The 21135-nt window shown below is 42.7% G+C and overlaps 1 protein-coding gene across 1 annotated transcript in view; it reads left to right on the top strand.

Annotated features, from left to right (window-relative positions):
- Positions 1-12117, top strand: part of minar1 (membrane integral NOTCH2 associated receptor 1) — a 52899-nt gene extending 40782 nt beyond the window's left edge. The window contains exon 4 of the mRNA XM_064985601.1: positions 9250-12117. Within this exon, the coding sequence (XP_064841673.1) occupies positions 9250-9447 (198 nt within the window). The 3' untranslated portion in view covers positions 9448-12117. The remainder of the gene's footprint in view (positions 1-9249) is intronic.
- Positions 12118-21135: the final 9018 nt, after the last annotated feature.

The raw sequence follows: 21135 nt of genomic DNA, 5'->3' as shown, positions 1-21135 counted from the left end.
TATGTATACAGTGTAAACACTGTATATATATATATATATATATATATATATATATATATATATATATATATATATATATAAAGCCCATATATATATATATATACAGTGTATATATGTATACAGTGTAAATATATATATATATATATAGTGTATATTTATATTGTTTATATATATATATATATATATATAGCCCTTTTCCTTAACCATTTGTACATTGTTACAACACTGTATATCTATATATATATGTATATATAATATGACATTTGTCTTTATTGTTATGAAACTTCTGTATGTGTAATGTTTACTGTTCATTTTTATTGTTTATTTCACTTTTGTATATTATCTACCCCACTTGCTTTGGCAATGTTAACATATGTTTACCAAGCCAATAAAGCCCATTGAATTGAATTGATAGAGAGAGAGATACACACACAGAGAGAGAGAGATAGAGAGATAGAGAGAGAGAGAGAGAACAGTAACAAGCCGGGGAAGATGTCCCATTGTCCTATTCATTAGCCTGGTACACAGACCCATACACACACCCGTACACACAGAGAGAGAGAGAGAGGCATAATATTGAGGGATTTGGATAAACCCTATACCCATGAACTGCAGATGTATGTTGTGAATCTTAATGAGGGGCAAAAACTACTCAGAGGAGGATCAGGATGTATTTTAATAAAGCAGTGTGACTAGAGGAGAGAGAGATTGATTTGAAAAAAGCAAGCATTGCATCGACACACTGCACAGTAGATAGAAAACCATGGTTTTTGTAATATGTAGATCAGAAAATCACTAAGATTTCCTTATTCAAAGTTGAACTATAGTGAATGAGGCCAGTAGTGTTCTGTTGAGAGAGATAATCAACTCTGCAGTGAATTAGTTATTATCTTATCTCCAATTATGAACGGCTAGGCATTAAGCTTCTTACAATACATGCTTTTCTGTCTCTCTCTGGAACCAGTCTCAGATTCATAGATGGAGCTGTGGATGCAAGGACTGACCGTGAGAAAGTCATAGTTCTAATCTTGTTTTTAAGCTGTACAGTGATTACATTTACATTGGGTGGCAGGTAGCCTGGCGTTTCAGAGTGTTGGACCAGTAAGCCGGTGAGAAATCTGCCGACGTGCCCTTGAGCAAGATACTATAATGGCATAATGGCTCCTATAAATTGCTCTGTAAAAGGGTGTAAATGTAAATGTAAAACATTATTTACAACAAATGGAGGTAAACAAGCTCATATTTTGGGTTCGACAGTTGATATAAGCTCATAAGGAATAATGGACCCTGTGATAAACTTGAGCGGTTGTTGGCGAGAACCGATGGCCTCCGACTGTATCATATTTATATTCTTAAAAATAACATATTATGTAATTGATTTCAAAGTAAAAAAGTGTATGTACCAATCCCAGATTGCAACTCTGTTGTCCAGAATGTTACAGCTTCCCTCTCCTTCCCATGTCTCCCAGGGGGCCAGATGGAAACAAACATTCACAAGGACACGGATTACCGTCGGCGGCCATTGATTCTCGCCAACCACCGCAAATGTTTATCACAGGGTCCATATAGGCAATAACACTGAAGGGGGATGAGGCTAACCAAGTGGGGGTTGTCAGAGAAACAAGCAGATGGGAGAAATGGGAAGGCTGTAGTGTCAGAGACAGAAGTCTCCCAGGATCTCACTCAGGCACAAATGTAGGATCATTTTATTCCCCCTGAATCCTAACCTGAACTATTATGGGGGATATGCAAAACTGTCCCAAAATCAGTTTCAAGGGGCGTTTCTTCCAAAAAATTGGACGGGATGCGTCCCAAATGGCACCCTGTTCCCTTCATAGTTGACTACTTTTGACTACAGCTCTATGGGTGGTAGCCTGCCAACCTATACTGAACACCACTGGTTGTTGCTGGATCTTGGATGCTGAGAGGAGAGCCACAGAGGACATGTACATGCAGAGCAGTGGAAAATGAGGTTGCTGGCTCCTGCTGATTCTCTCTGTTTGTCTTATTTTCTCTCCTGTTTTATCCCTTTCTCTCTCTCTCAATTCAATTCATTTCAATTCAAGGGCTTTATTGGCATGGGAATCATGTGTTAACATTGCCAAAGCAAGTGAGGTAGATAATATATAAAGTGAATATATAAAGTGAAATAAACAATAAAAATTAACAGTAAACATTACACATACAGAAGTTTCAAAACAATAAAGACATTACAAATGTCATATTATATATATATACAGTGTTTTAACAATGTACAAATGGTAAAGGACAGAAGATAAATTAAATAAGCATAAATATGGGTTGTGTTTACAATGGTGTGTGTTCTTCACTGGTTGCCCTTTTCTTGTGGCAACAGATCACAAATCTTGCTGCTGTGATGGCACACTGTAGATATGTAGATATGGGAGTTTTCAAAATTGGATTTGTTTTCAAATTCTTTGTGGATCTGTGTAATCTGAGGGAAATATGTCTCTCTAATATGGTCATACATTGGGCAGGTTAGGAAGTGGAGCTCAGTTTCCACCTCATTTTGTGTGCAGTGAGCACATAGCCTGTCTTCTCTTGAGAGCCATGTCTGCCTACGGCGGCATTTCTCAATAGCAAGGCTATGCTCACTGAGTCTGTACATAGTCAAAGCTTTCCTTAATTTTGGGTCAGTCACAGTGGTCAGGTATTCTGCCGCGGTGTACTCTCTGTGTAGGGCCAAATATCATTCTAGTTTGCTCTGTTTTTTTGTTAATTCTTTCCAATGTGTCAAGTAATTATCTTTTTGTTTTCTCATGATTCGGTTGGGTCTAATTGTGCTGCTGTCCTGGGGCTCTGTAGGGTGTGTTTGTGTTTGTGAACAGAGCCCCAGGACCAGCTTGCTTAGTGGACTCTTCTCCAGGTTCATCTCTCTGTAGGTGATGGCTTTGTTGTGGAAGGTTTGGGAATCGCTTCCTTTTAGGTGGTTATAGAATTTAACGGCTCTTTTCTGGATTTTGATAATTAGTGGTTATCAGCCTTATTCTGCTCTGCATGCATTATTTGGTGTTCTACGTTGTACACGGAGGATATTTTTGCAGAATTCTGCGTGCAGAGTCTCAATTTGGTGTTCGTCCCATTTTGTGAAGTCTTGGTTGGTGAGCGGACCCCAGACCTCACAACCATAAAGGGCAATGGGCTCTATGACTGATTCAAGTATTTTTAGCCAAATCCTAATTGGTATGTTGAAATTGATGTTCCTTTTGATGGCATAGAATGCCCTTCTTGCCTTGTCTCTCAGATCGTTCACAGCTTTGTGGAAGTTACCTGTGGCGCTGATGTTTAGGCCAAGGTATGTATAGTTTTTTGTGTGCTCTATGCCAACAGTGTCTAGATGGAATTTGTATTTGTGGTCCTGGTTACTGGACCTTTTTTGGAACACCATTATTTTGGTCTTACTGAGATTTACTGTCAGGGCCCAGGTCTGACAGAATCTGTGTATAAGATCTAGGTGCTGCTGTAGGCCCTCCTTGGTTGGTGACAGAAGCATCAGATCATCAGCAAACAGCAGACATTTGACTTCGGATTCTAGTAGGGTGAGGCCGGGTGCAGCAGACTTTTCTAGTGCCCGAGCCAATTCGTTGATATATATCAAATCAAATCAAATCAAATTTTATTTGTCACATACACATGGTTAGCAGATGTTAATGCAAGTGTAGCGAAATGCTTGTGCTTCTAGTTCCGACAATGCAGTAATAACCAACAAGTAATCTAACTAACAATTCCTAATCTACTGTCTTATACACAGTGTAAGGGGATAAAGAATATGTACATAAGGATATATGAATGAGTGATGGTACAGAGCAGCATAGGCAAGATACAGTAGATGGTATCGAGTACAGTATATACATGTGAGATGAGTATGTAAACAAAGTGGCATAGTTAAAGTGGCTAGTGATACATGTATTACATAAAGGATGCAGTCGATGATATAGAGTACAGTATATAGGTATGCATATGAGATGAATAATGTAGGGTAAGTAACATTATATAAGGTAGCATTGTTTAAAGTGGCTAGTGATATATTTACAACATTTCCCATCAATTCCCATTATTAAAGTGGCTGGAGTTGAGTCAGTGTCAGTGTGTAGGCAGCAGCCACTCAATGTTAGTGGTGGCTGTTTAACAGTCTGATGGCCTTGAGATAGAAGCTGTTTTTCAGTCTCTCGGTCCCAGCTTTGATGCACCTGTACTGACCTCGCCTTCTGGAAGATAGCGGGGTGAACAGGCAGTGGCTCGGGTGGTAGATGTCCTTGATGATCTTTATGGCCTTCCTGTAACATCGGGTGGTTTAGGTGTCCTGGAGGGCAGGTAGTTTGCCCCCGATGATGCGTTGTGCAGACCTCACTACCCTCTGGAGAGCCTTACGGTTGAGGGCGGAGCAGTTGCCGTACCAGGCGGTGATACAGCCCGCCAGGATGCTCTCGATTGTGCCTCTGTAGAAGTTTGTGAGTGCTTTTGGTGACAAGCCGAATTTCTTCAGCCTCCTGAGGTTGAAGAGGCGCTGCTGCGCCTTCTTCACGATGCTGTCTGTGTTAGTGGACCAATTCAGTTTGTCTGTGATGTGTATGCCGAGGAACTTAAAACTTGCTACTCTCTCCACTACTGTTCCATCGATGTGGATAGGGGGTGTTCCCTCTGCTGTTTCCTGAAGTCCACAATCATCTCCTTAGTTTTGTTGACGTTGAGTGTGAGGTTATTTTCCTGACACCACACTCCGAGGGCCCTCACCTCCTCCCTGTAGGCCGTCTCGTCGTTGTTGGTAATCAAGCCTACCACTGTTGTGTCGTCCGCAAACTTGATGATTGAGTTGGAGGCGTGCATGGCCACGCAGTCGTGGGTGAACAGGGAGTACAGGAGAGGGCTCAGAACGCACCCTTGTGGGGCCCCAGTGTTGAGGATCAGCGGGGAGGAGATGTTGTTACCTACCCTCACCACCTGGGGACGGCCCGTCAGGAAGTCCAGTACCCAGTTGCACAGGGCGGGTCGAGACCCAGGGTCTCGAGCTTGATGACGAGCTTGGAGGGTACTATGGTGTTGAATGCCGAGCTGTAGTCGATGAACAGCATTCTCACATAGGTATTCCTCTTGTCCAGATGGGTTAGGGCAGTGTGCAGTGTGGTTGAGATTGCATCGTCTGTGGACCTATTTGAGCGGTAAGCAAATTGGAGTGGGTCTAGGGAGTCAGGTAGGGTGGAGGTGATATGGTCCTTGACTAGTCTCTCAAAGCACTTCATGATGACGGAAGTGAGTGCTACGGGGCGGTAGTCGTTTAGCTCAGTTACCTTAGCTTTCTTGGGAACAGGAACGATGGTGGCCCTCTTGAAGCATGTGGGAACAGCAGACTGGTATAGGGATTGATTGAATATGTCCGTAAACACACCAGCCAGCTGGTCTGCGCATGCTCTGAGGGCGCGGCTGGGGATGCCGTCTGGGCCTGCAGCCTTGCGAGGGTTAACACGTTTAAATGTTTTACTCACCTCGGCTGCAGTGAAGGAGAGACCGCATTTTTCCGTTGCAGGCAGTGTCAATGGCATTGTATTGTCCTCAAAGCGGGCAAAAAAGTTATTTAGTCTGCCTGGGAGCAAGACATCCTGGTCCGTGACTGGGCTGGATTTCTTCCTGTAGTCCGTGATTGACTGTAGACCCTGCCACATGCCTCTTGTGTCTGAGCCGTTGAATTGGGATTCTACTTTGTCTCTGTACTGACGCTTAGCTTGTTTGATAGCCTTACGGAGGGAATAGCTGCATTGTTTGTATTCAGTCATGTTACCAGACACCTTGCCCTGATTGAAAGCAGTGGTTCGCGCTTTCAGTTTCACACGAATGCTGCCATCAATCTAAGGTTTCTGGTTAGGGAATGTTTTAATCGTTGCTATGGGAACGACATCTTCAACGCACGTTCTAATGAACTCGCACACCGAATCAGCGTATTCGTCAATGTTGTTATTTGACGCAATACGAAACATGTCCCAGTCCAAGTGATGGAAGCAGTCTTGGAGTGTGGAGTCAGCTTGGTCGGACCAGCGTTGGACAGACCTCAGCGTGGGAGCTTCTTTTTTAGCTTTTGTCTGTAGGCAGGTATCAGCAAAATGGAGTTGTGGTCAGCTTTTCCGAAAGGGGGCGGGGCAGGGCCTTATATGCGTCGCGGAAGTTAGAGTAACAGTGATCCAAGGTTTTTCCGCCCCTGGTTGCGCAATCGATATGTTGATAAAATTTAGGGAGTCTTGTTTTCAGATTAGCCTTGTTAAAATCCCCAACCACGATGAATGCAGCCTCCGGATAAATGGTTTCCAGTTTGCAAAGAGTTAAATAAAGTTCGTTCAGAGCCATCGATGTGTCTGCTTGGGGGGGATATATACGGCTGTGATTATAATCGAAGAGAATTCTCTTGGTAGGTAATGCGGTCTACATTTGATTGTGAGGAATTCTAAATCAGGTGAACAGAAGGATTTGAGTTCCTGTATGTTGAAGAGGGTGGGGCTTAAGCTGCATCCCTGTCTAACCCCACGACCCTGTGTGAAGAAATGTGTGTGTTTTTTGCCAATTTTTACCTCACACTTGTTGTTTGTGTACATGGATTTTATAATGTCGTATGTTTTACCCCCAACACCACTTTTCATAGCAGACCCTCATGCCAAATTGAGTCAAAGGCTTTTTTGAAATCAACAAAGCATTAGAAGACTTTGCCTTTGTTTGGTTTGTTTGTCAATTAGGGTGTGCAGGGTGAATACATGGTCTGTTGTACGGTAATTTGGTAAAAAGCCAATTTGACATTTGCTCAGTACATTGTTTTCATTGAGGAAATGTAAGAGTCTGCTGTTAATGATAATGCAGAGGATTTTCCCAAGGTTACTGTTGACGCATATTCCATGGTAGTTATTGGGGTCAAATTTGTCTCCACTTTTGTGGATTGGGGTGATTAGTCCTTGGTTCCAAATATTGGGGAAGATGCCAGAGCTAAGGATGATGTTAAAGAGTTTTAGTATAGCCAATTGGAATTTGTTGTCTGTATATTTGATCATTTCATTGAGGATACCATCAACACCACAGGCCTTTTTGGGTTGGAGGGTTTTTATTTTGTCCTGTAACTCATTCAATGTAATTGGAGAATCCAGTGGGTTCTGGTAGTCTTTAATAGTTGATTCTAAGATCTGTATTTGGTCATGTATATGTTTTTGCTCTTTATTCTTTGTTATAGAGACAAAAAGATTGGAAAAGTGGTTTACCTATACATCTCCATTTTGGATAGATAATTCTTCGTGTTGTTGTTTGTTTAGTGTTTTCCAATTTTCCCAGAAGTGGTTAGAGTCTATGGGATTCTTCAATTACATTGAGCTGATTTCTGATGCTGTTCCTTCTTTTTCCGTAGTGTATTTCTGTATTGTTTTAGTGATTCACCATAGTGAAGGCGTAGACTCAGGTTTTCCGGGTCTCTATGTTTTTGGTTGGACAGGTTTCTCAATTTCTTTCTTAGATTTTTGCATTATTCATCAAACCATTTGTCATTATTGTTAATTTTCTTCGGTTTTCTATTTGAGATTTTTAGATTTGATAGGGAAGCTGAGAGGTCAAATATACTGTTAAGATTTTCTACTGCCAAGTTTACACCTTCACTATTACAGTGGAACGTTTACCCAGGAAATTGTCTAAAAGGAATTGAATTTGTTGTTGCCTAATTGTTTTTTGGTACGTTTCCAAACTGCATTCCTTCCATCTATAGCATTTCTTAATGTTACTCAGTTCCTTTTGGCTTTGATGCCTCATGATTGAGTATTGCTCTGTTTAAGTAGACTGTGATTTTGCTGTGGTCTGATAGGGGTGTCAGTGGGCTGACTGACTGTGAACGCTCTGAGAGACTCTGGGTTGAGGTCAGTGATAAAGTAGTCTACAGTACTACTGCCAAGAGATGAGCTATAGGTGTACCTACCATAGGAGTCCCCTCTCTCTATCGCTCTCTCTCTCTTCTGATCTCTCTCTTGTTTTATCCCCCCTCTCTCTCTCTCTCTCTCTCTCTCTCTCTCGCTCTCTCTCTCTCTCTCTCTCTCTTCTGATCTCTCTCGCTCTCTCTCTCTTCTGATCTCTCTCTCGTTTTATCCCTCTCTCTCTCCCTCTCTATCTCTCTCTCTCTCATCTGATCTCTCTCCTGTTTTTTCCCTCTCTCTCTCTCTCTATCTCCCCCCATCGCTCTCTCTTACAATCTTTCTTTGAAATGTGAGAGTCAATTAAAATATCAATGTATAATTGCTAGAAATCCAATCTTGGAAGAATAATTTTTGCCCCCCATAGCATACTCACACAAACCAAATGAGACATGGGATAAGAAGGGAATTCAATCTGTTTGCCTGTTGTCCTGTTTCAACCAGAATGAAATCATAATAACTCCTCAATAATCAATGAATTCTTCATGAAATGTACCTCTCTGTTTCACCTACATAAACTCTCTCCCACCGTCCTGTTTCAGTCAATGTGGTTCTAGATCCTCGACAATGTAACTTGGCCCTAGTATACTGTACAGTGAGGAAGTCGTCATGCAGAACCACATTTGTGCGTGTCACAATAACACTTGAATGAATCATTTGAATACTGCTGTCCCTCCTCATCAGACAGACTCAGAGTAGCTCTCTCCTTCATTAAATGTCTTCTTCTTTCACTGCCCTATCTCTCTCCCTCTTTGTCTTTCAGATCCACTAAATCCATCTCTCTCTTAATCTCTTGCTTCCTCATTGGCTGAGTCCCAAATCTCCACCCCTTTCCCAAAGTGTGCACTTGCACACTTTCCATAATGCATTTCCCAATGGTGAAATATCCCTCTGGACAATATTTACAACAATCCAATTATTTTAAATCCATGACTAGGAATGTGCAAGTGTGCACTTTGCAAGAAGAGTGCAGAATTGGGACGTAGCCTTTCTATTTAAAATCCAGGGTTGAGCTCAATTTGAATTGATGTTACTCAGTTCAGGCAGTGAATTTGTTTTTTAATTTTATGTTACAACTTTTGACATAAATACCTTTCTTTTTCAGTTTATTAAGAATTAATTGAAAAGAAAATAGATTTTTTTTCTTCCATTTTTGAATTTGAAATTCAGTTTACTTTCTGAGTTGACTGGCGTAAAAAATTTAAATGACCCCAACCTGCTAAAATCACATCCCAGTGGGAAAACTGTTTGACTTGAACTCCAAATGTCCTTTCCACCCCCAAACCCCTTCTTTCCTTTTCAGACGCAGGAGTCATTGAACCCCAATAACCTGGAGTACTGGATGGAGGATATCTACACGCCGGGTTACGATTCGCTGCTGAAGAGGAAGGAAGCGGAGTTTCGGAGGGCCAAGGTGTGCAAGATTGGAGCGCTGATTGCCGCGGCCGCCTGCACTGTGATCCTGGTCATCGTCGTGCCCATATGCACTATGAAGTCATGAAGTGCTCCGAGTCGTGCTCTACGAAGTGCTCAAAGTCGCACACTTTCCCTCTGCCCCTGTTTATTCTGGATAATTGTAAAAGGACTGAATACGTGTGAGCTATAAGGTATCAGTCCAATTACAGGAGCAGCCCTCTGATTGACTATGTGGACGTTTGAAGAGTGAGGTACATGTATTGTTTAATGTGAATCTGACCTATGTTCGTGGTATTGGAATCAAGTCTATGTTCTTTTCTACATGATTTAGTTGTTATGCCACGGGATGGGCAGTGGTATTAGGAAAACGTCAGTACACATTCAAAATGACTTTGTTCAGAGGGGAATGTTGCAAGTTTGATCCTTTATATTTATTGTTGCCTATATTTACTTATTGACATTTGTGTATTTATGATGAAAGACAGACGGTACACAATGTCTACAGTATATCTTTTACATTTACATTTATATTGTATTGGTGTACGATGTTCCAGAATATTACGAGTACAATGTTTATTTCACTTTTTTCTCTTTGTTAAAGGGGCAATCTGCAATTCAAACAAAAACAACAAAGCGGCTACCCAGCCAATGTTTTTGTGAACTGAAACAGATGATCTGTACAGTATACGGTCAACAGCTGGATTTGTTTCTGTACACAGCTTCTGATATTTTTATTTTAGTATAATTGCTGTATAATGTATTTTAATGAGAGTTATTTTTGGATGAATTATCTGGTAGAATGTGATGAGGTGCACCAGATATTATTTATCTTTAGCTATTATAATAATAACCAGAGTTTTAATTCATGGGATTTTGTGCAATGCCTTTTCTAAATAGACATATACAGTATATTGAAGTACTGTAGTTGAAATAGACGAATAACAGACAGTACATACAGTAGATTGTAAAAACAATATAAAACACTACAGAGCTAACCTGAATGTATTGAAAGTAGCATTACTCACAGAGAGAGCAAAACACACATATCATTTCTCATCGTCTCTTGAGCAGAATTAAGTTGAATGTTGCTCTCCTTTCCTTGCTTTAGATAGTTTAACTACTAGCCAAAAGCACATAGCTGCAGTAGGGAGCTCTGAAGTAGGGAGTTATTCTCTGCCTTGTGAGAGTGTTTAATACAGTAAATACTTGACGTTTCTACTGTTGACTAACTGAGCACCTCTGGGAGAGACACTTGTATTAGTTCAGTCACTGGGAGAGACACTTGTATTAGTTCAGTCAGTGGTATCGACTGCACCAATCTCCCAGGCTGTCAGAAACACTAACACTTGCAGAAGCTTCTTATGAGGTGCTGTGTCACCTTCTAAACATTCATAGCACCTTCTATAGAGCATTATGACATGTTGTATTAATTAAGCAACACGACACAATAGGTTCTGATGTATCGTGGATGTATGACATCTTAGTGGCCCCATGCCTCGTTGCTTTACTTTACAGTTTGGTAACGGTCCATGACTGCATTGCAATGTGGTTTGAATGTGCTATGAACGTTTATAAGGCATTGTAACACTTCATAAGAATCTGATTCAAGTAAAGAAACAGTCCCTCCACTCAAGCCCTGCCTACCCATCTAGTCTCCTAAGAGGCCTTAAAACCACTGAATGCAAACTGCCTGCCGTTAAGGCTGTGTCCCAATAGTTTGAAGAACGTCCTTGTCTCATCATCAACTGTAGCGGTGGTGATGAAAGGTTGGGGAAGCTATTTCCTAGTTCTGGGACACAGCGTGAGATTCACATCTCCACTCATGAACCTGAGCTCAGAGACAGTACGCAAACCAAGATGGCCGATCACACACACGTCACCCAGTTAACAGTAAACCAGGGGATGCTCTACTCCAGTCCTCCTTGGTTTCCCTCTCAAGTTAGTTCATTTAGGCCGTGTTCCAGGCTGACTACATTGCAGACTCCTGGCAGATATCAAAACGCCTGGATAGATGTTGAAGATATCAGCAAACCACATCCTATGATGTAGCAATCTGATGCCTGACTGCAGTCGATGACGTGGCAAGCAACCGTTGGTTGATGCAATGCAACGTCTGCAATGTAGTTGGCTTGGAACACAACCTTTTATGCTAGTGATTTATTTGCCACTTCAGGTGTTCCTGGCACAAATGGGAGAGAACATTTTCATACTGCAAAAATGAACATGAGGAAGTACGCACTTCAGGTTGTAAACTAGGATTTCTCTTGTTTAATATAATCATTCAAAAGTAGACACAATAACGTGATAATGAAGCACTGGACCACTCAGTTTGATGTCAGGTTTGCCCGTTAGGAGAGGACTGGAGTTGAGCCCCCCACCTAATGGGTGAAGGGTGAAGTTACTGCCGGTTGACGTTTATTGTCATGAGTCTTGTTCTGGAGCAGAATTGGGCGAATCCTCCTTAGACAGATGCGAAGTCAAAATTGTCTATATTGTAAAAATGTTATTTAACGTTAGGGTTAGGCATTAGGGTTAGCAGTGTGGTTAACGTTAGGGTTAGGTATTAGGGTTAGCAGTGTGGTTAACGTTAGGGTTAGGCATTAGGGTTAGCAGTGTGGTTAACGTTAGGGTTAGGCATTAGGGTTAGCAGTGTGGTTAACGTTAGGGTTAGGCATTAGGGTTAGCAGTGTGGTTAACGTTAGGGTTAGGCATTAGGGTTAGCAGTGTGGTTAACGTTAGGGTTAGGCATTAGGGTTAGCAGTGTAGGTTAGGGTTAGCGTTAGGGTTAGGCATTAGGGTTAGCAGTGTGGTTAACGTTAGGGTTAGGCATTAGGGTTAGCAGTGTGGTTAACGTTAGGGTTAGGCATTAGGGTTAGCAGTGTGGTTAACGTTAGGGTTAGGCATTAGGGTTAGCAGTGTGGTTAACGTTAGGGTTAGGCATTAGGGTTAGCAGTGTGGTTAACGTTAGGGTTAGGCATTAGGGTTAGCAGTGTGGTTAACGTTAGGGTTAGGCATTAGGGTTAGCAGTGTGGTTAACGTTAGGGTTAGGCATTAGGGTTAACGTTAGGGGGTTAGGCATTAGGGGGTTAGCAGTGTGGTTAACGTTAGGGTTAGGCATTAGGGTTAGCAGTGTGGTTAACGTTAGGGTTAGGCATTAGGGTTAGCAGTGTGGTTAACAGTGTGGTTAGGGTTAGGCATTAGGGTTAGCAGTGTGGTTAACGTTAGGGTTAGGCATTAGGGTTAGCAGTATGGTTAACGTTAGGGTTAGGCATTAGGGTTAGCAGTGTGGTTAGGTTAGGGTTAGGCATTAGGGTTAGCAGTGTGGTTAACGTTAGGGTTAGGCATTAGGGTTAGCAGTGTGGTTAACGTTAGGGTTAGGCATTAGGGTTAGCAGTGTGGTTAACGTTAGGGTTAGGCATTAGGGTTAGCAGTGTGGTTAACGTTAGGGTTAGGCATTAGGGTTAGCAGTGTGGTTAATGTTAGGGTTAGGCATTAGGGTTAGCAGTGTGGTTAACGTTAGGGTTAGGCATTAGGGTTAGCAGTGTGGTTAACGTTAGGGTTAGGTTTAAAATCAGATTTTATTACTTTGTGGCTGCGCCCTCTAGTGACCACTCTGCCGAGCTGCCTCCAGAACAAGATTCAGGATGAAAAACTCTGACCTACGAAGATGCCTCTAGATGCTGATCTTGGGTCACTTTAGCATTTTCCTCACCGATGGATTGGGGAGGGGAAGCTGATCCTAGATCTGTACCTCGGGGAAACTTCTCCCCTGAGCACAGGGACTGTGAGCCGCAGCACACTGTAGTAGTCTGTAAATAGTTAGATGCACACATCATGGCAACAGGTGTAAACTGGAATATACCACAATAAAAGGCAACTGTTCTGACTGTTACTGTGTCTGTGTGACTGGACCTCTCTCTCGCAAAGTAGCAACTTTTGTTTGTAGGTGTCCTTTGAAATGAATATTGGCTGTGTGAAGTGGTTGTCATACTTACTCTTTATTGTTTTGTGATGCTTTTTTATCGTTCACTTTTTTGTCTTCAGTTCGAAGAAGAGGTTCAGTGGAGAGATGACAGAATATTGCTCAGCATAACAAAGCCTGTGGTTTTCTGAGGGTTTTATTATGTTTTTATCTAGCTGTTCACTATTCATTTATGAGATTCTTTTTAGTGTTCTTCAGTTCATCGTTTGCATAATACTCCGGTTAGACTAATACAGCAGGATTTGTGAAAAGGTCAGGGACCGTACAGTATACATCAATCAAGCATCTCAGAGTAAAAGTGCTGATCTAAGATCAGGTCTCCTTCCTTATTCATTATAATTTAAAAAGCAGAACCGGTCTCGCCCTGGGGCACTTTATGAACATGTCCAGATCACTGGTTTAGAAAGCAATTAGATCATTTATACCTTACGTACATACGTATGCAACACAAGAACACAATGAGCTACTACTACGATCTGCGTACTTGGGTCGAGTTACAAATTGCGGAGCTGCACACGTTAGGGTATTTTTGCTATGTGACTTCGCAGGATCACCATTTTCCTAAGCTAATCGTAGTTCTTGCGTCCATACCTATGTAGGTTATAAATTAGGCCTTAGAGGAGTTTCTAACTGAGCCAAGTCCACATTGAGTCTGCTATACTGTACATCCCCAGTGAGAACTGTCTGATGTTCCTCATAGAAAACTCTAACTGGGCCAGCCGACAAGGAACCTGGCACAGGGGGATTGTTGGTACTGGAGTCCAGGATTTGGCCTAGAATACTGGACTACAACTGCACTGATAACATTTGGGGTGACAAATACAATAAAACTCATTATAATCTTGCAGTGTGATTTAATTTGACACTTCTTCAGCAATGTGTTTTATAAAAAGGTCGGTAATTATGCATCGCTCTGTTGACTAAACTCTGTTCAATAATCAACTTTTTATAGCACACATTGATGGAGAAAAGTGTCAAATGAAACCACGCTGATATATTATTATGAGGTTTACAGTATAGTTAGCATAGACCTGAACTACAGTTGGAGTCGGAAGTTTACATACACCTGAGCCAAATACATTTCAACTCAGTTTTTCACCGTTCCTGACATTTAATCCTAGAAAAACATCCCTGTCTTAGGTCAGTTAGGATCACCACTTTATTTTAAGAATGTGAAATGTCAGAATAATAGTAGAGAGAATGATTTATTTCAGCTTTTATTTCTTTCATCACATTGCCAGTGGGTCAGAGGTTTACATAAGTTGGGTGAATTTTGGCCCATTCCTCCTGACAGAGCTGGTGTTACTGATTCAGGTTTGTAGTCCTCCTTGCTCGCACACGTTTTTTCAGTTCTGCCCACAAACGTTCTATGGGATTGAGGTCAAGGCTTTGTGATGGCCACTCCAATACCTTGACTTTGTTGTCCTTAAGCCATTTTGCCCCAACTTTAGAAGTATGCTTGGGTCATTGTCCATTTGAAGACCCATTTGCTTCCAAGTTTTCACTTCCTATCTGATGTCTTGAGATGTTGCCTCAATATATCCACATATATATCAGTGGCTTCGGGACAAGTCACTGAATGTCATTGAGTGGCCCAGCCAGAGCCCAGACGTGAACCCGATCTAACATCTCTGGAGTGACCAGAAAATAGCTGTGCAGCAACGCTCCCCATCCAACCTGACAGAGCTTGAGAGGATCTGCAGAGAAGAACGGGAGAAACTCCTCAAATACAGGTGTGTCAAGCTTGTAGCATCATTCCCAAGAAGACTGGAGACTGTCACTGCCAACGGTGCTTCAACAAAGTACTCAGTAAAGGATCTGAATACTAATGTAAATGTGATATTTGCGTTTTTATGTTGTATAAATGTGCAAACAAAGCCTGTTTTGGCTTTATCATTATGGGGTATTGTGTGTAGACTGATGAGGGGGAAACAGTTTAGAATAAGGCTGTAACGTAACAAAATGTCAAAAAGTCAATGGGTCTGGATATTTTCTGAACGCTCTGTATCTGGATAAGGCAGAGAGATATCAGTCAAGCCAACTGGGCAGATCATATGAGATACAGGTTATACATCGAGGGCTCTGGACTTGACTGTTAAAGAATTAACACTTTACAGGACCAATTGAGAATTTCTATTCATTTCTTGAGTTGTGTTGAGATTATTCCCAAACCTGGGTATTACGAAGTATATGCCAAGGCTGGCTGAAAAGTCTCCCCCCCCCCCCCCCCTAAAAAAGCAACCCATTACAAAACAATGATAAACCTCTCTAATTGTGTTGCAGCGTTGTGCTATTGCAGCATTTTTTTTGACATCCTCTTCGGGAGTCAGCTGCAGAACAGCAAATCTAATCGGGGATTTTCTGAAGCAGGGAAAGAGCACACTGCTGTACTCATAGCAGCTGGGGAAAACAGAATCATGCAGCTCTGCAATCTGGCGAACGCAGATCCCTGAAGTTACGTTCAGGAAATAAATGCATTTCAACTGGGTGGAAAATATACAGAAAGACCGCAACTGCAGTTGAATGTATTCGTTTGCAACCAATTTCAGCTTTATCCAGTCTGTTTAGAGGAGACCTTTCACAAATGTTCCAATTGAATGGGAACTAAAATGGCAATTAGTCCACAATAGCCCATGGCAATGATATTACTGTGGAACCATTACATCTGTAGACTGCTGCTTCAGGGAAAGGAAATAGCAACATTGTGATAAATGTCTGGCGTATCTCTATCACCATCATTGAGCGTCTGCTTGTCAAGTCATTTCCGTAGCCCATTAGGCGTGTTGATGACATGTAGCATTGTCTAACTGTTCACTTTATTCATATCACAAACTGTGACATGTCACGTATCAGTAATTATGTTCCGCGGGAAACATTCCGTAAAGTAACTAGTTTGGTGAGGAAGGATTTTTGAAGTGATTGTATCAGTCTATCCATCTAGCTTCAGAAAGTCAAATAAACCTGTATTAGAATATGTTGAGCGCTCTAACTGAGTGGAACGTAATCCTCTGTGAATGTAGGATGGTTTTAAACATCTTCAGACTGTTCCATCACTCACACTACCACCCTCTCTGAGCCTCTCTCGACCCTCCCCAGCCAACTGAGACAGAACCACTAACCTTGGCTGTAGCAGACTCACTTAATAAGGTCAGAAAAGCGCTCTGTGTGTGTGTGTGTGTGTGTGTGTGTGTGTGTGTGTGTGTGTGTGTGTGTGTGTGTGTGTGTGTGTGTGTGTGTGTGTGTGTGTGTGTGTGTGTGTGTGTGTGTGTGTGTGTGTGTGTGTGTGTGTGCATGCATGTGTGTGTGTGTGCGAGAGAGTGTGTGCGTGTGTGTGTGCATGTGTGTGAGAGTGTGTGTGTGTGTCTGTGTGTCTGTGTGTCTGCGTGTGTGTGCTCACGCGTGCAATGTACCACTACCTCTGCTATCTCCATAAGGCTGGATTCATTCCAAATCCTCCTGTCCCTTCATTTTCTCTGGGTCTGCATAGTGCAGAAATCCCAACCATTGAAATACAGCAGACTCCAATTTCACACACCGGCTTATTCATAGGACCATGTGACCTGACCTGGACAAACTCTGGGTCTTAGTTCTAGGTTAGGCTTCATCTAGGGCCCTGAGTTTTTTCTGGGTCTGCTTACACATAGAAAGTGGATATGCATGGATGAGCATCACAATGGTCAAATGTAAACACCATTTATTAAGACAAGTAATATGTCAGCCTACCATAGTGGCAAAATAGTACCATAGTGGGCTAAATAATTTACTTATTTACCCTTAATCAGCCACTGCAAATCTCTTTTCTAGCCAACGTAACGCTGTCTCCAAAATATAAAGGTGTCTCCAGGAGTGTGTGCTTTTTGAAATTCGATGACTTCTCCACTTTCCAATCATCGTTATCATTTAGCAATACTATGTCAATAGATGTTCAGTTGAGCCTTCCTGGGACCTACTCAGAGACCTTCTCAGAATCTTAGAAGATTATTTAGGGAAGTGTAAAGTTTATCTTCAAGTACTGCATGACCTTTTCGAGCATCATAAACCAATTTGTGGGACTGTGAAGGAGACAACAGTTTAACCAGCCAAGGACTTGTGGGAGCGTGTGTGTGCGTGTGTGTGTGTGTGTGTGTGTGTGTGTGTGTGTGTGTGTGTGTGTGTGTGTGTGTGTGTGTGTGTGTGTGTGTGTGTGTGTGTGTGTGTGTGTGTGTGTGTGTGTGAGAGAGAGTGTGTGTGTGTGCAGCCAAGGCATCAACTCCCTTTCTCGCAGGGCATGTGGAATCAGCCCCAACTCTACATTTCTGCCAGACAGCACTCAGTCAAACAGCAATCTGCCAAAAACAATGATAAAATAACAAACAACAACCTGTCTGCCTGTCATACTTAGGATTCAGGGGAACACACACATGCACGTACGCGAGCACACACGCACACAAACACACACACACACACACACACACACACACACACACACACACACACACACACACACACACACACACACACACACACACACACACACACACACACACACACACACACACACACACACACACACACACACACACACACACACACACACACACACACACACACACACACACACACACACATACACTTGATCTCACTCTCTCCTTCTCTATCTCTCCTTTTCCCACAGTTTGAATACATCTCAGTGTTTCTGTATTCTACATCAATCCCTGCTATAGTTTCAGAGAGACAAAGTGGGCCAATGAACTTTCCATTTAGTTTTCTTGATATTTTACCGGTTTCAAGGATAGAAGGGAGAAAAAGAGAGGAGGAGAAGAGACAACAGTGAGGGGAAAGCTAGAGAGAAATGGAGAGAGGGGAGAGAATATCAGAGGTTCTTAAGGTTCCATTGCAGAACACCTGTTGTTCTAAATGTTCCGTTATAGAACAGTAGTGTTTCTAAAGATTCCATTGTAGATCATCCAATATTCTAAATGTTCCGTTATAGAACAGTAGTGGTTCTATTGGGTCTTTTTAATGTATGTATTGCGTATGTGTATGTGTATCCCCTCTCTCCTCTTCATTGATTCCATCCCCCAGTGTATCCCCTCTCTCCTCTTCATTGATTCCATCCCCCAGTGTATCCTCTTCTTCATTGATTCCATGTATCCCCTCTCTTCTTCATTGTTTCCAACCTCCAGTGTATCCCCTCTCTCCTCTTCATTGATTCCATCCAGTGTATCCCCTCTCCTCTTCATTGATTCCATCCCCAGTGATTCCATCCCCCCCCTCTCTCCTCTTCAATGATTCCATCCCCCAGTATCCCCTCTCTCCTCTTCATTGTATCCTCCCCTCTCTCCTCTTCATTGATTTCCATCCTCCAGTGTATCCCCTCTCTCCTCTTCATTGATTCCATCCCCCAGTGTATCCCCCAGTGTATCTCTCCTCTTCATTGATTCCATCCTCCAGTGATTCCATCCCCCATATCCCCCTCTCCCTCTTCATTGATTCCATCCCTCCAGTGTATCCCCTCTCTCCTCTTCATTGATTCCATCCCCCAGTGTATCCCCCTCTCCTCCATTGATTCCATCCTCCAGTGTATCCCCTCCTCTTTATTGATTCCATCCTCCAGTGTATCTTCCCATCCTCTCCTCTTCATTGATTCCATCCTCTTCATTGATTCCATCCCCCAGTGTATCTCTCCTCTTCATTGATTCCATCCCCCAGTGTATCCCCCCCTCTCTCCTCTTCATTGATTCCATCCTCCAGTGTATCCCCAGTGTATCCCCCGCTCTCCTCTTCATTGTTTCCATCCTCCAGTGTATCCCCTCTCTCCTCTTCATTGATTCCATCCCCCAGATGTAGGATCTTAATTTGATCAACCTGTTGTTGGAGCTTTCCTGAAATACAGGACATTTTAAATGTGTAGTGTATTTGAGGTTTACAAAGGCTTCTGAAGTTTGTCATTTCCACATAGAAATTTCAGACTTGATTAACCATTATGAAAAATTTATCAACTTCTGCAAAAATGTCTATTCGTTATAATCCACATAATAATTCACATTTCCTGTTGCTGCAGGATAATTGTTCTGCTGTATCAAATTGGCTCAAATTAAGATCCCACATCTGTACCCTCTCTTCTGTTCATTGATTCCATCCCCCAGTGTATCCCCTCTCTTCTGGTCATGTTAGCACCAGACTCACAGCTGTTCATCACAGTTCAGCTCCTCAGTACAAAAGGCAACACACAGATCCAGTTGCCGATGAACTGCAACGTCAGGGACATACTTTGCAATAATAGCTGAGGCTGCATCCCAAATGTCACCCTATTCCCTATTTAGTGCAGTGTTCTTGACCAGGGCTATAAAAAAGTAGTGCACTATTCAAATTAGGTAGAAATGTAGTGCACTATGTAGGGAATAGGGTGCCATTTGGGACACATTCAGTGTTTCATCTCGTGAGACCTGAGGTTGTGTCTGGCAACTCTTCCCCCTTTGATGGTCAAACAACAAAGACAAAGACAAGCCTTCTCCACATGAACCCTGTGTGGCTCTGTTGCCTTTGTCCTGCGTCTCTGTTCTTCCCACATCAGACCGGGCCATGTCAGTCATCTTTCTCCTGTCTCTCTGTTCTTCTCATATCAGACCGGGCCATGTCAGTCATCTTTCTCCTGCCTCTCTGTTCTTCTCACATCAGACCGGGCCATGTCAGTCATCTTTCTCCTGCCTCTCTGTTCTTCTCACATCAGACCGGGCCATGTCAGTCATCTTTCTCCTGTCTCTCTGTTCTTCTCACATCAGACCGGGCCATGTCAGTCATCTTTCTCCTGCCTCTCTGTTCTTCTCATATCAGACCAGACCATGTCAGTCATCTTTCTCCTGCCTCTCTGTTCTTCTCACATCAGACTGGGCCATGTCAGTCATCTTTCTCCTGCCTCTCTGTTCTTCTCACATCAGACCGGGCCATGTCAGTCATCTTTCTCCTGCCTCTCTGTTCTTCTCACATCAGACCGGGCCATGTCAGTCATCTTTCTCCTGCCTCTCTGTTCTTCTCACATCAGACCAGACCATGTCAGTCATCTTTCTCCTGCCTCTCTGTTCTTCTCACATCAGACCGGGCCATGTCAGTCATCTTTCTCCATCCTCTCTGTTCTTCTCACATCAGACCAGACCATGTCAGTCATCTTTCTCCTGCCTCTCTGTTCTTCTCACATCAGACCGGGCCATGTCAGTCATCTTTCTCCATCCTCTCTGTTCTTCTCATATCAGACCGGGCCATGTCAGTCATCTTTCTCCATCCTCTCTGTTCTTCCCACATCAGACTGGGCCATGTCAGTCATCTTTCTCCTGCCTCTCTGTTCTTCTCACATCAGACTGGGCCATGTCAGTCATCTTTCTCCATCCTCTCTGTTCTTCCCACATCAGACCAGACCATGTCAGTCATCTTTCTCCTGCCTCTCTGTTCTTCTCACATCAGACCGGGCCATGTCAGTCATCTTTCTCCATCCTCTCTGTTCTTCTCATATCAGACTGGGCCATGTCAGTCATCTTTCTCCTGCCTCTCTGTTCTTCTCACATCAGACCGGGCCATGTCAGTCATCTTTCTCCATCCTCTCTGTTCTTCTCATATCAGACCGGGCCATGTCAGTCATCTTTCTCCATCCTCTCTGTTCTTCCCACATCAGACTGGGCCATGTCAGTCATCTTTCTCCTGCCTCTCTGTTCTTCTCACATCAGACCGGGCCATGTCAGTCATCTTTCTCCTGTCTCTCTGTTCTTCTCATATCAGACCAGACCATGTCAGTCATCTTTCTCCTGCCTCTCTGTT

Source organism: Oncorhynchus masou, chromosome 2, assembly GCF_036934945.1.
Source record: "Oncorhynchus masou masou isolate Uvic2021 chromosome 2, UVic_Omas_1.1, whole genome shotgun sequence".
Classification (NCBI taxonomy): Eukaryota; Metazoa; Chordata; class Actinopteri; order Salmoniformes; family Salmonidae; genus Oncorhynchus; species Oncorhynchus masou.
Note: the sequence above shows the minus strand (reverse complement) of the source record. Positions and strands in the feature narration are given on the sequence as shown.